Raw genomic sequence first — 12,694 nt, forward strand, 5'->3', positions numbered from 1 at the left:
AAAAGAGAAATCTAATGAATAAAACTAAATTAACTTGGTCTTACCTTTAACCAAATCCATATGTCATTATATGTAGTAGTTTTTTATTCTTTATTTCTTATTTTCTTTCATACAAAGAAAGTGTAATTGACGCTCAATTAATGTTTACAATTCATATTTTTCCTTAGTAGTTTACAACTCATCATGTTGATACTTTGTTTCCTAAAACTTGTTTGATATGCTGACATAGCCAAATAAGATCAGACGGAGGCACAGCATTGTAAAAAAGGTGGGTTGATGGTAGTTTTATGGAGGATGTTTATGTTCCTATCATTTCTTAGAGTACAACCTTTGTTTTGATGATGTTTGTTAGGTTCCTAGTTTCATTGATGATGTTTATTAGCTATTTCTTTTTTTTTGTTAATGCTTATATAATGATAGTTATATATAGCCTAGAAAATATTAAAGCACCTAACAATCTTTGCCTCATTGTGTCATATGGTTTTTAAGATGTCTAGTGTGACCTTTTTGTTTCTTTTTGTGTGGCAATTTTTTTTAAGGATGCCTGATTTGATTCACATATATATTCTTGATTCATATCAATCATTCTTTTTGTTTCTGTTTCTTGTGATTCATGTTATTTGAATCGATTCATGATCCTTTGAATCGTATCAAATGTGAATCGAACCAAAATATCTTCATTCATATATCATTCATTTTTTCTGGACTTGTTTTTTTTTTTTTAGTGTTGACTCGATTCACAAAACTTTGAATCGTATCAACATTCATCTGGAAAATTTTAATTCGTTTCAAGCTTAGGTTGATTCGTATCAATCTTCATATGTCTAGATTGCCTATTTCTACCTGTCTGAATCAATTCAAACATTTATTGATTTGATTCATTATGTTGTTTTTGGCTAAATTTTTACACTTGCCACTCATTTATATATATAGTCATATCCTCACAACTCCAAAAACACTTAATCAATTGCAACTATCTCTCTTGAGTCTTCAAACCTCTCTTTCGACTAGTTTCTTCAGATTAAATATATTTTCTAAGACTCATTGTGATCTTTGAGTCATAGATTGCTAGAGTGTGCTATAGGGATTGGATATTGGTTTCATTCAAGGAAATTGATTAGGAATCAAGGGCCCAAAGTGAATAAAGTGATTTCTTTCCACCTTCAAGGGGATTGTGGGTTCTTTCTAATCTTCTCAAGTTCAAGGGGAACCAAGCTCTTGACATAGCAAATAAGAGTTTCACGTGTAGAGCTTCATGGATTGCATGGGAGTTCCAGGATTCGAACACTTGGAGAATCACCAAATTCAAGGGTTACTTGAAGATTGAGGGTTGTGATTGCATAGGAATTGAAGACGAGGGAATTCTTGTAATCACAACATTTGTAATCAAATTTCAACAAAAAGTGGAAGTCATTGATAAACATGTATTCTATCAAGAAGAATAGACGTTCCCCAAAGCAAGGACAAAAAGGAAAACTACTATAGAAATTTTGATATTCTTCTTTCTCTTTCCTCTTTAATTTTGCATAAATTGTAGTATATGAATTAATAATTGAAGCTAGTTGATTTGACTGTGATCATATTTTTAATGGCCATGCTTAAGGAACTAAAGAAAGAAATAATAAATAAATTTTGCATTGCAAATATAAATTCATAAACTTTTACATAATTGAATATACAAGTTCTAAGAAAAAACTTTATCATTAACTTATTTATTTGTGTCTTAAAGATACAAGTTAGCATTTTCCTATTTTTAATTAATTGTTAACGTATTCTTGATTCTATAAATTAAGATTCTTATCAAAGTCAATTTTATCACAATCGAAATTCAATTAAGTTTCAATTCATTAATTCATATACTTTGTGTTCCTTAATGTTAGCTTGTTTTAGTGCAATTAGGTTTGGTTTATGCATTGTCTAGTTTTGTGAATTGTTTTGTGATTGATTTTTTATAATTTGCAATGTTTAAAGAATGCTATGAGGCAGCTTATATAAAAGAAATATCGTGTTTAACTTGAAATTGGTTTTCTTAAACTATCTTCTACTAATGCTTTAGTTCCACGTACTGATGAAGATTTGGCAAACTAACCTCAAATAAATGAGAGCATTATACACCAATTTAAACGTCAAAGCACACCAATATCTATTTATTTGAATCACACATAATATAAAATACACTCCTCAAGACATCACCGACACGTTTATTTGATACAAACGAAGGACCAAGTGAAGCAAACAATGCTGCATGCAATTATACAAACATCACACTAGCTTTTATTTTATTTATATGCTCACATTTATCCATAAAAGCCAACCCATTGAACTATAACTCCATATTCAAATAGTGGCTTATAGAACTACATTTTCTCCCTTGACAAGATGACCATCAATATCTCTAGTGCATTTGCTAAGGTAGTCCATCCAGCCATTGGGAGTATCAATATCCTCATTTTTCTTCTCATAATCAATAGTCCATCTAACAGCAGAACTTCCATTATCCTTGATAATCACTTCTAAGATAACGTTAAAGACCTTATAGTTTTCAATATCTCCACCAAACAGCTTGAAAGTGATTTTTTTGTTCTCCTCATCAACTTCTTCAACCTGCTCATTGCATGTGTGTACCTCGCCATCTGTTGTTATGTCAGAGCCAATTATAATACCAATATATAAGGCAAATGATAGATTGAAATACTATCATTTCTACACCCTTATACCAGTGCTGATGAGGCAAGGTTTTTTATTAAAAAATTATTGATAATAATAGAATAAAAAATAGGGTTAATAGTGTTTTACCCTCCTTGTAATATAGGTCATTTTCGGATTTGTTCCTCTAGAAAATTTTGTTTTGTTTTCGTCCTTGTAAAAAAAAATTGTTTCAAAATAATCCCCTAATAGGCCATTCAAAAACCAAAATATTTGGAAAAAAAAAATTATGAAAATGGCATATTAGGTGGGTATTCTATGGGAAAAAAAATTTACAAGGACGAAAACGAAAAATAAAATTTTACAGGAGGTAAACCCGGAAATGACCTATATTACAGGGGGATAAAACACTATTAACCCTAAAAAATAATAATAATTTTATCTTTCAATGTCCTCAAACCTAACTCTCTCTCTCTCTCTCTCCCTAAACTTCTCTCTGACACAAAGCTATGTACCCTCTCTCTCGTCACTCTTCACTCAGATCTGAATGGAGGACAAAATGGTCGACGATGGTGGACGGTAATATGGTGGTGGCTGAGGTGGATGGAGGTCGACGGTGGTGAGAAGGACGATGATTTCGTTGTCTTGGACAGAAAGAGAGAAGATGGAGCCGGAGATGAGGGTGGAAACTGATTTGGGTTTTAGTGGATAGATGGTGGAGAGACGATGGTGGTGATGTGGTGGACGATGGTGGAAGAATAGTTAGCGAGGCGGTTGAGAGAAAATTCAGATTTGCTGGGTTTAAGGAGGGGCAAAGTGATGACGACAGAACAAGTGGTGAGGAGGACGGCAATCAATCTGTTTCTGCGGCGGCATGGACAACTGTGGGTGTGGTGGAGAAGGATGTTGATGGTGGTGGTGACTGGTGGTGGGTGTGCAAGGGATGGGACAAAATAATAATTTTTATTTAAATTTTTTTGATATGAAATAGACATAATTTTTTAATATTAAATTTGTCAACTAGAGGATAGTAGAAGAGTGGTAAGAACACAAAAGGGTGTCAATATATAATAATAAAATAAGGTTTTTTCCTCCAAAGAAAAAAAAAATATTGATAAGGATACATTATTTCTAAAAATAAAATATTTTATTTTTGAGAAAAAAATAAATTATTTTATTGTTTTCATTATATGGATACGTATTTAAGTGGAGAAGTGAGTTGTCCAGGGTTTGAATCGCGTCCCCTGAATATATCATGCAATGCTTATATCAACTTAGCTAAACTCACGGGGACAATATATGATGATTCTGATTTTATAAAAATGAATTTTGAGAACATAACTTGATTTATCTTTTTATTTATCTGATATATATACATATAAACACACATATATTAAATACTTAATTCATTATAATCTATTAAACTATTTTTAAATTAAGTCACTGTTAATTTAAATTATTGCCTTCATTATATATTAATATTTTATATAAAAATTTCTTTTATTACATAAATTATTGCCTTTATAGGCTGTTTAGGTGACTTAGGTTCAAATTATCGAATTCAAAGTATACTTTTTGTTAGACAAATGTATGTTAGTTGTTATCTTATAGTTTCCTTGAATCAAATCAAGAGCCCTATGTATAGGATTCATTGGTGTTCTTCAGCTCGCAAAACCTATTTTTATTTTTTAATGACAAATTTTGTTTAAAATTTGGTTATGCTCAAGACGAACAGAGACCAGTGTCATAGATTACATAACAAAAGACATCGTATATAAGCGGAACACCTAAAAAAACTCCATAAAAGACATCATACACCAATCACCTAACCAAAACCTACCTTCAACACCCATAAGAACACAACCACCAAAACCAACTTCACCACCTAAATCAAACTCCATCGCAAACAACCACTGAAAACGAAATCCATAAACCCCCTTCGCTCGCTGCTCACCCCAAAAAAAACTCCTCTAAATCAAACAACCTCTTCTCGTCACCTTAGCTGAGCCATACCCAAAAATGACATATTTCAATGCTTAGTCGGCCATCCCCCCGCTCTCCCCCCGATCCACCAAAGAAAAAACCAAAATTAGCCCAAAGCAAAACTTGAATCAAAGTACGGACTACTGATCTTAAATCAAAAACAATCAGCCCACCAGACTCCATAAACAAATCAGTAAGGCACCCCTCACCCCCAATCTACCGGAGAAGACCTAGCCAAACGAATTTCGAATCAGACATTAACTCTTGATCTCGAAGCAAACGCGACCGGTCCATTAGAATTCATATCGCAAACCTGTAAGACATTCAACAAGATGAAAGGTGTTCCAAACAGAAATTAAATCAAAAAGGAAAAGGCTAAGCTCGAAAACCACCCACACTCAAGCTCCCAAACACAAAATCAACCAAAAGCACCAAGAGTTAGCGACGACAGATATGGACCCAAACATATAAAGCGGCCTACAACTGAAACACCGAGAGATCACTACCACCCATAAAATCACTAAAAACCCACTAATATAACATCCACCTCCCTACCTAAAAAAATGTCTACCACCCCATATAATAAGCTCCCGTTCATCAAATGTTCCAACGCCATATCCGAGTTCTTATTATACACGACCACCCCATCTGAACAACACCACTACAACACCGATACACCACCACGCAAACCTAAACCTGGACAACCTCCCCCAACCATTTCGCAGCACAACTGACACTACTACAACAACAAACAACCGAAACCAACATGACACCCCCATCACCACCAAAACTCAGTGACCTCAAAACACTATACATCACAATCTCCTATCCACCACAAACCCACCATAACTCGTGACCTCGGCCTCCATAGAGCATCACGTCCCCCTCAATAAAACACCTCATCACCACCAAAAAATTTGAACATCAATAGATGAGGTCGCCGACGTAGGAGCCATCCGTGACTGGAAAGCAAGGCAAGCACAATCTAAATCAGAATATGCATATCTGGTTCGGATCGGATCCAATAATACGAAGTCGGACCTACAACGTTTAAATAGAACAAAAAAACGTTGAAATAGAATAGAAAACGAAGCAACCACCACTGCACCAAATCCGACGCGACGGCGTGACCCTTTCAGGAGGTGGATGGAGGTGGTGCAGCCGCAGGAGGCGCGCACCACCCAATAGATGGCTAAATCTTTACGAGCCGCGTATGGCGTGTTTGGACCAAGGGAGAGGAACACGACTTTTCTAGAGAGAAGGCAGAGGATACTTTTCTAAAGACAAGGTTTTTATGTTTTCTAAAAAAAAAAACTTGTTTTATTAGAACTATAATGATTATTAAAAAAAAGGTAAACATAAAATATTTTTCAAGTCAATTGAATTGGAAACATACTTACCTATGACAAAAGTCCAATGTTTAACCGAATCATTGTGATGCCAATGTTCACCTTCGTGAAGCTTACCATGATGAACTCTTTCACAAACGTTATGCACTTCGTGAAGTTCTGATGCATATTGTTTGAAGAACTTCTCCCCTGGTGCTTTAATCCCAAGTTCAGTGATAAGTTTACCAGCTAGCACCATTTTTGGAAAGGAAAAAAAAAACTAAATACACAATAATAGAAAGAAAGAGAAGAAAGAAACAAAATAGAAATTTTAAATCCCAAGTTCTATGATATGATGGTGTATGAAACCACATGCCTTAAATAGAAATTTGATTACATTTACTATGCAATAGACCTAACAAATTTAATTATGCGGCCCACTACTTGATTCGTGCTCCCCCAACCAATGCCATGACATGATCTAATGTACGAAATATTGATTACAACCTGCTAAATCATTTATAAATTTAATATCTAATTTAAAAAAATTAATTTTCCCTTCTAGAAATGCATTTTTATCGTTTTTGTTTTGGTAGAAAAATACATTTTTATTGTTAATTACATTAAAGAATAAACCAGATAAAAATAATTATTATCATATATGAAGAATATGGATCATTGTTACTAATATCCGGCTCAAAAGAAATATCATTTTCAATTCTAAATTTTATGTTATGTTTCTTAAACTTTTTACTTTGGCAGAGCTTAAGTATTCTACTAATAGTAAATTAACCAACTAAACTTACAAATAATTTCGAAATATAGCACAATAAGGAATTGTAGTGTTAAGGAGATTATGCGTATAATTTTTTTTAAAACAACAAAAACATTTCACAAATTCTATAGATTAACTGCAAACACAAAATATCCATTTATTTATACATCACATGATTTAAGGCACACTAATTAAGGCACCATGCCATTACAAACATCACACTAATTATAAAATAACCACTTATATTCACAAAGGAAGCCCCATTAAGCCATAACTCCTTATTTATTACTTTCTTTATGACTTATCATATGAAGCTTATTAAGCCTTGACAAGATGAGCATCCATGTCTCTAGTGCTTTTGGCAAAGTAGTCCATATAGCCATTTGGAGGATCAATATCCTCATTGATTTTCTCATATTCAATAGTCCATTTAACAGCAGCATTTCCACCAGCTTTATCAATTACTTCAAGGATGAGCTTAAAGACCTTATAGTGTTCATCAATATCTCCACCAAAGAGCTTGAAAGTGATTTTCTTGTTTTGTTTATCAAGATCTTCAATAATCTCATGACATGTGTGTACTTTGCCATCTGTGTTTTGATGTCATGGGAAATCAATACAAAGAAAAATGAAACACAGATTAAATTTTTATAAATTACTATTGAAGGTTCTTGAAAAGTGTCTCGGATGCATTTGTTAACTTATATGACCAAATTTAACAAATGGTTAGAATGAAGTCCAAAGTTTCCGTTAAAGTGATTTTCAATGTTTCCAATTTTTCCTGTATCTAGAATTGTATTTCGATTCACGTAAAGTAGACTCTATTCACGTAGATGTAAACCCTCTATTCAACATTTATAAATACATGTTCTTATAAGTAAACTCTATTTACGTATTTCTATTTAACTTAAACCTAAGTTACCTATGTGATTTAAATTTGCCGTAACTTTAAGAATACGTGTATAAATTTTAGATCGGGTGATGATGTAAATGTATAGTAGTGTGTATATTTTTTTTTTCCAAAGAAGCAATATCCATACACAAACTGAAACAAAAAAATATCCCACAAAACAATAGAAATATGCAAAAGAAAAAATATTTTTTTTGTTGGAACGTCGGCATAATGGCTAAGGAATAGGTAAAGGAAACGTTAACAAATGCATACGAGACACTTTTCAAGAACCTTTAATAATAATTTATAAAAATTTATGTAATCAATACACTAAAATTTGAAATATTTAACTTTTTGAAAAAATACTTTCCAAATTTATAATTCTTAAATAGTGTTTTATGACACTCGCTAACAAGATCCATAAACCAAAACATCTATGTCTATCCTAATTCCTAACCACTAAAACAAAGACCCTTTAACAGGATAAGTACTGAACAAACAGTAGTGAATTGAATTCATGACAGTTTCCATAATCTTGTTTTACATGTGTGTATTAACTCATTTCACGCATCCCCCACCCCACACCAACGCATAAAAGTCAGGATAACATATATTTATTGTGTTAGTTAGGGTTTGGTTAGATGTTTCAAAATAGTGTCCTTGTGAGTGTAGCTTAATTAGTATGGATAAGGGTTCAAAGACCACCACAAAAATAAAAAAGTTTCAAAATACTTCATCAATATCATGATAAAAGTACTAATTCTGTTTTAAAATAAGTGAAATGATATTTGAACAAATTTTTATGACAATTTTTTCTCTCATACTCACATCATGTTTTTGAGGGGTAATCTTGGCGCAACTGGTAAAGTTGTTGTCATGTGACCGAAAGGTCACGGGTTCAAGTCCTGGAAACAGCCTCTTGTGTAAAAACCAGGATAAGACTGCGTAAAATACACCAAATGGTGGAACCCCTTCCCGAACCCTGCATATGCAGGAGCTTTAGTGCACCGGGTTGCCCTTTACTCACATCATGTCTTTATTTTCTCTCTTTTTTGCTTTCATTTTTGTACCAAGATATATATTTCTTTGTAATTTTCGGCTGTCCCATAAAATGGTTGTTCAAATAATATTGCTTTAAAATAATTATATTTAATTTTTTTTCTGTCTCAAAATAATTGTCAATTTATAATAACAATACAATATTTATTATTTCCTCCACTATTATACTATTATTTATTTAATTTCATCCAACTTAACTACTTCACTAACTACAATTAATAAAGGTATTCTAGTAAAAGATACTAATTTTATCATTGAAATCAACACGATTAACTTTTCCTTAAAAATAATACACAAACCTTAAACGACTACTTTGTGCACAATTTTTTTTATTTTATCAGTTACTTGAAAATAATCATTTCTTCTATCTTTTTATGTATAAAAAACAATAGAGAGAAAAGAAAAAAAACAAGTGAGAGGTAATAGGAGTATATAAGAGCAAAAGATATGGTACTTAAATAAAAAAAAAAATTTAAATGGGTCTCACGTGTGTACAATATTTATTTATAATTTTTTTTAATAAAAACATCTATTATCCTTCAAAAATAAAAACATCTATTAATGATTCGATGAATCCAATAGCCCGTTAACCAAAAAGAGTTCTTAAATAGATCCATTGATTTGTAGTTTAACATGGACATTTAGAAAATGAATTAAAAAATTGAAAAGATCAAGCACCCGTTAATTGTTGGACCAACTTTTATCTATTCTCTTCCATATTTTATTCGTAGAACCGGTTAGTTGTTAAAGAGAGAAAATCCTTAGTTGCGGACAACTAATAGGTATGTATTTCTTTTGTTCTTGCAAAAGTTGTTTCTAAATAATTATACAAATATCATTTAGGTTCTCTATTACAATGCATCAATCACTACTAGAAAAAGCAAAATTAGAGAGGGAAATTTGTGACGGAAAACATAAAATTCCTCACAAATTCTTTGGTCGCAAAATTTAGTGACGGAATTAGAGAGGGATTTCATGTTTTCCCTCACTAAATTTCCCTCACTAATTTTTTTTTTAGTAGTGAATATATTCTTTTGTTTAATTAAACTGGTATCTTCAAATATATATATATATATATATAATAAAGAAAATAAATTATATTTGTATTAAAACCCCGATTATTTCATGCAAAAAGAATTACAATTTTGTTTAATTTTAAACCCCAATCATACAACCTTTAAAAACTTTGAACTTTTATGAAAACTTATAAAAAAAAAAAAAAAAAAAAAAAATCATTTTAAATGTGATTATACCATTCTAAAATAACAAATTAAAGTTTGAGATTTTTAGAAGAAATAAAATTTATGGTAAATTCATATTTAGTTATTTAAAAAAAAAAAAAATCACCGCACAATTTCTTTGTTTTGTTGAGGCAATTTTTTCACATTTTTAACCAACTAGGTAGACCTAGTGTTGTTTGTGATCTTAGAATATTCTCTTCTTAAAATCTCGCGTCAGATTCACTCAGATGCCAATTCCGATAGTTTAGTTTATCCAATTCAAAACAAAAAATTAGTGATAGATCAAAATATAAATAAAATTAATAACATCTAATAAAATCAAAATCAAACAATTAGATGGTAAAATCAATATCCGATAGTTTCTTTGCTTAAGAAGCATAATTACCTATGACATAAGTCCACTGTTTAACCGAATCAGAGCCATGCCAGTCATCACCTTGATGCAGTTTAGTTTCATGGACTCTTTCACAAAGGTTTTGTACATGGTGTAACTCTGATGAGAATAGTTTAAAGAACTTGGCAGAGGATGCTTTAACACCAACTTCGGTGCTAATTTTACCAGCGAGCACCATTTTTGGGAGAAACAAGCAAGGGATAATATGAGCAAGTGGAATCAACCTTAAGCCTTAAATAGAAATTTGCTTACACTATACAATAGAAAAAACTTTTTTTGTTGAAGAAAATAGAAACACCAAAATAAATAACCTAAACATAAAATATTACTATCCACTACCACTAGACAGTGGTGGAGCCAAGAAAAGAAAACTTCGTATGGATTAACAAAAAATAAACTTGAATATATAGACAAAAAATTTATGTTGTAATCAACAGCAAACACAAAATTCATCATAAATTTTTTTTTTATACCTTCAAAATTTAAAATAAATATTTACACGTTCGGAATGACATAAAAGTGTAACTGTAATGTGTATTGGAAGGGAGAAGAGGGTAGGGTCGACCCAACACTTGTAATTGTAATTGTAATGCATATTGGAAGCGAATTTTAAAGTGAGACTTTTTTAGTTAAGAAAATGTTGATAACATTTTATTTTTATTTAAGTTTTAATTTACAAAAAATTTTAGATGCAAAATGATATATCAGATCATCATAATTGATTTCATTTAACATTTATTTTTCAATTGACAATAAATTCAATTCATTTAATCTTTGTTTGAAGACAATTCTTTAAAAACAAATAAGAAATCTTTGTCATGTAACGAAAACAAAAAAAATTATCTTTGTTGAGACATTCAAGACTTTTATTTTTAACCAAAAAAGAGGTGCAGCAAAGGACTGCTACCTCAAAATATTATAGATAGTGAGAAAAACACAAAGGAGGGGGACATATAACCAAAACCTCCTAAAAATTAACAAACCTAAAATTGGGTAACCCAAGTCTATCTTGACGATAAAAGCTTTGAATGCAGGCAGGGACCTCCATCCAAATAGTGATACCCTGGATATTAAGACCCATTGAAGCGAGCTTATCAACACATTTGTTCCCTTCCCTATAGATATGAGTAATGATATAGTTCATGTGCTGGAGGATTAAGAGACAATTTTTCCATCTGTTTCTAAGGTCACAAGGAATCAAAGTGATATTTTTAGCTGCAAGCACCACTAAGGAGGAATCAGTTTCAATCCATAGGTTGTTCCAGCCTCTATGATGAGCTATCTCTATTGCCCTCATAGCAGCAGAGAGCTCAGCAACGAACGCATTACCCCCTCCCAAGTTCTCTGCAAAACAAGCCAAGAAGATCGAGTTTGAGTTTCTGAAAATGCCCCCACATGCAGATGTATTAAGAGTAGAGGAGCCGTCATTGTTGCACTTGATCCAGGCATTAATAGGAGGAGACCATATGACTTCTTTAATAATAGGAGCTTTGGGAGGTTTAATCTTGATGTTGAACTTTTTCAAGATTATGAAGTCTCTGACAGATGAGGTAGATCTTTTGGAAGTATTATTCCCAGACAAAGCTACTGACGAGGTGATGCTATTAACTGCTAATCTCTAATTTGGATTTTTGTCATTAAACCTGCTTCGGTTCCTACTATACCAAATAGTGCTGATGATATTGATGATAGATGCTTGAATAACAATCTTACATTGAGGGGACCAACCTCTCTGACAGAGAGTCCAAATGTCCGGGATTGATTGAAAATGCAGTGGAAAATCCAAAATAGAAGCAAACCAACACCATAGTTTAAAAGCGAACGTACATTCAAAAAATAAATGAAAGGTAGTTTCAGTATGCTGAAAACAAAGGGAACACATGGAAGGGAAATATAAACCTCTCTCTGCAAGTTTCTCGTGAGTGGGGATCTTATCATGGAGGAGCCTCCAAGCTAAGAGGGATTTGGATGGTGGTATGTCATTGCACCAAACTTGCTCAGCCCATTGCACCTTGACTGCATGATGTAACGCCCACTTTCGTTTAATTATTTATTTAATCGAGTTTAGGCGATTATATTATATTTATATAATATATGTGTGAGTTTTGTTGATTTAATATGATTTAAGTTAATTTGAAATATTTGATGTGTTTTGGTGATGAGATAAGATTATGAGACTTGTTTTATTGTTAAATAAAATAAGATTTGATAAGAAAATAAAAATATGAAAAATATTTAGTTGAGGGCTGTTTTGAGATTTTAGAGAGTTTTGGGGGAGAAAGTAAGATAAGATAAGATATTAGGAAGAGCTATAAAAGAGATAGACCTAGTTTAGAAAAAAAATATTGCACGTACGTTTGTTTTTGGAAAAGAAGG

The 12,694-nt window shown here is 32.1% G+C and overlaps 2 protein-coding genes across 2 annotated transcripts; both read right to left on the reverse strand.

The window, feature by feature from the left end:
* Positions 1-2,118: 2,118 nt before the first annotated feature.
* On the reverse strand, positions 2,119-6,309 carry LOC11407742 (MLP-like protein 28). Its single transcript, XM_003628158.4, has 2 exons — positions 6,030-6,309; positions 2,119-2,633 (listed from the first exon to the last, which is right to left on the reverse strand). Exons 1-2 carry the CDS (start codon positions 6,214-6,216, stop codon positions 2,350-2,352), a joined length of 471 nt encoding a protein of 156 aa, XP_003628206.2. The 5' UTR covers positions 6,217-6,309; the 3' UTR covers positions 2,119-2,349.
* Positions 6,310-6,846: 537 nt separating this feature from the next.
* LOC11411832 (MLP-like protein 34) lies at positions 6,847-10,538 on the reverse strand. Its single transcript, XM_003628159.4, has 2 exons — positions 10,310-10,538; positions 6,847-7,322 (listed from the first exon to the last, which is right to left on the reverse strand). The coding sequence occupies exons 1-2, from the start codon at positions 10,494-10,496 to the stop codon at positions 7,051-7,053; spliced, it is 459 nt and encodes a 152-aa protein (XP_003628207.1). The 5' UTR covers positions 10,497-10,538; the 3' UTR covers positions 6,847-7,050.
* Between the last annotated feature and the right edge of the window lie 2,156 nt (positions 10,539-12,694).

Source organism: Medicago truncatula, chromosome 8 (assembly GCF_003473485.1).
Source record: "Medicago truncatula cultivar Jemalong A17 chromosome 8, MtrunA17r5.0-ANR, whole genome shotgun sequence".
Lineage (NCBI taxonomy): Eukaryota > Viridiplantae > Streptophyta > Magnoliopsida > Fabales > Fabaceae > Medicago > Medicago truncatula.

Excerpts from the sequence above, each read along its gene's own strand:
- LOC11407742 (XM_003628158.4), bottom strand. The coding sequence starts at position 6,216 with ATGGTGCTAGCTGGTAAACTTATCACTGAACTTGGGATTAAAGCACCA. Across the intron at positions 2,634-6,029 it reads ACATTGGACTTTTGTCATAG|ATGGCGAGGTACACACATGC; the intron begins GTAAGTATGTTT and ends ACATAACAACAG.
- LOC11411832 (XM_003628159.4), bottom strand. The coding sequence starts at position 10,496 with ATGGTGCTCGCTGGTAAAATTAGCACCGAAGTTGGTGTTAAAGCATCC. Across the intron at positions 7,323-10,309 it reads ACAGTGGACTTATGTCATAG|ATGGCAAAGTACACACATGT; the intron begins GTAATTATGCTT and ends ATCAAAACACAG.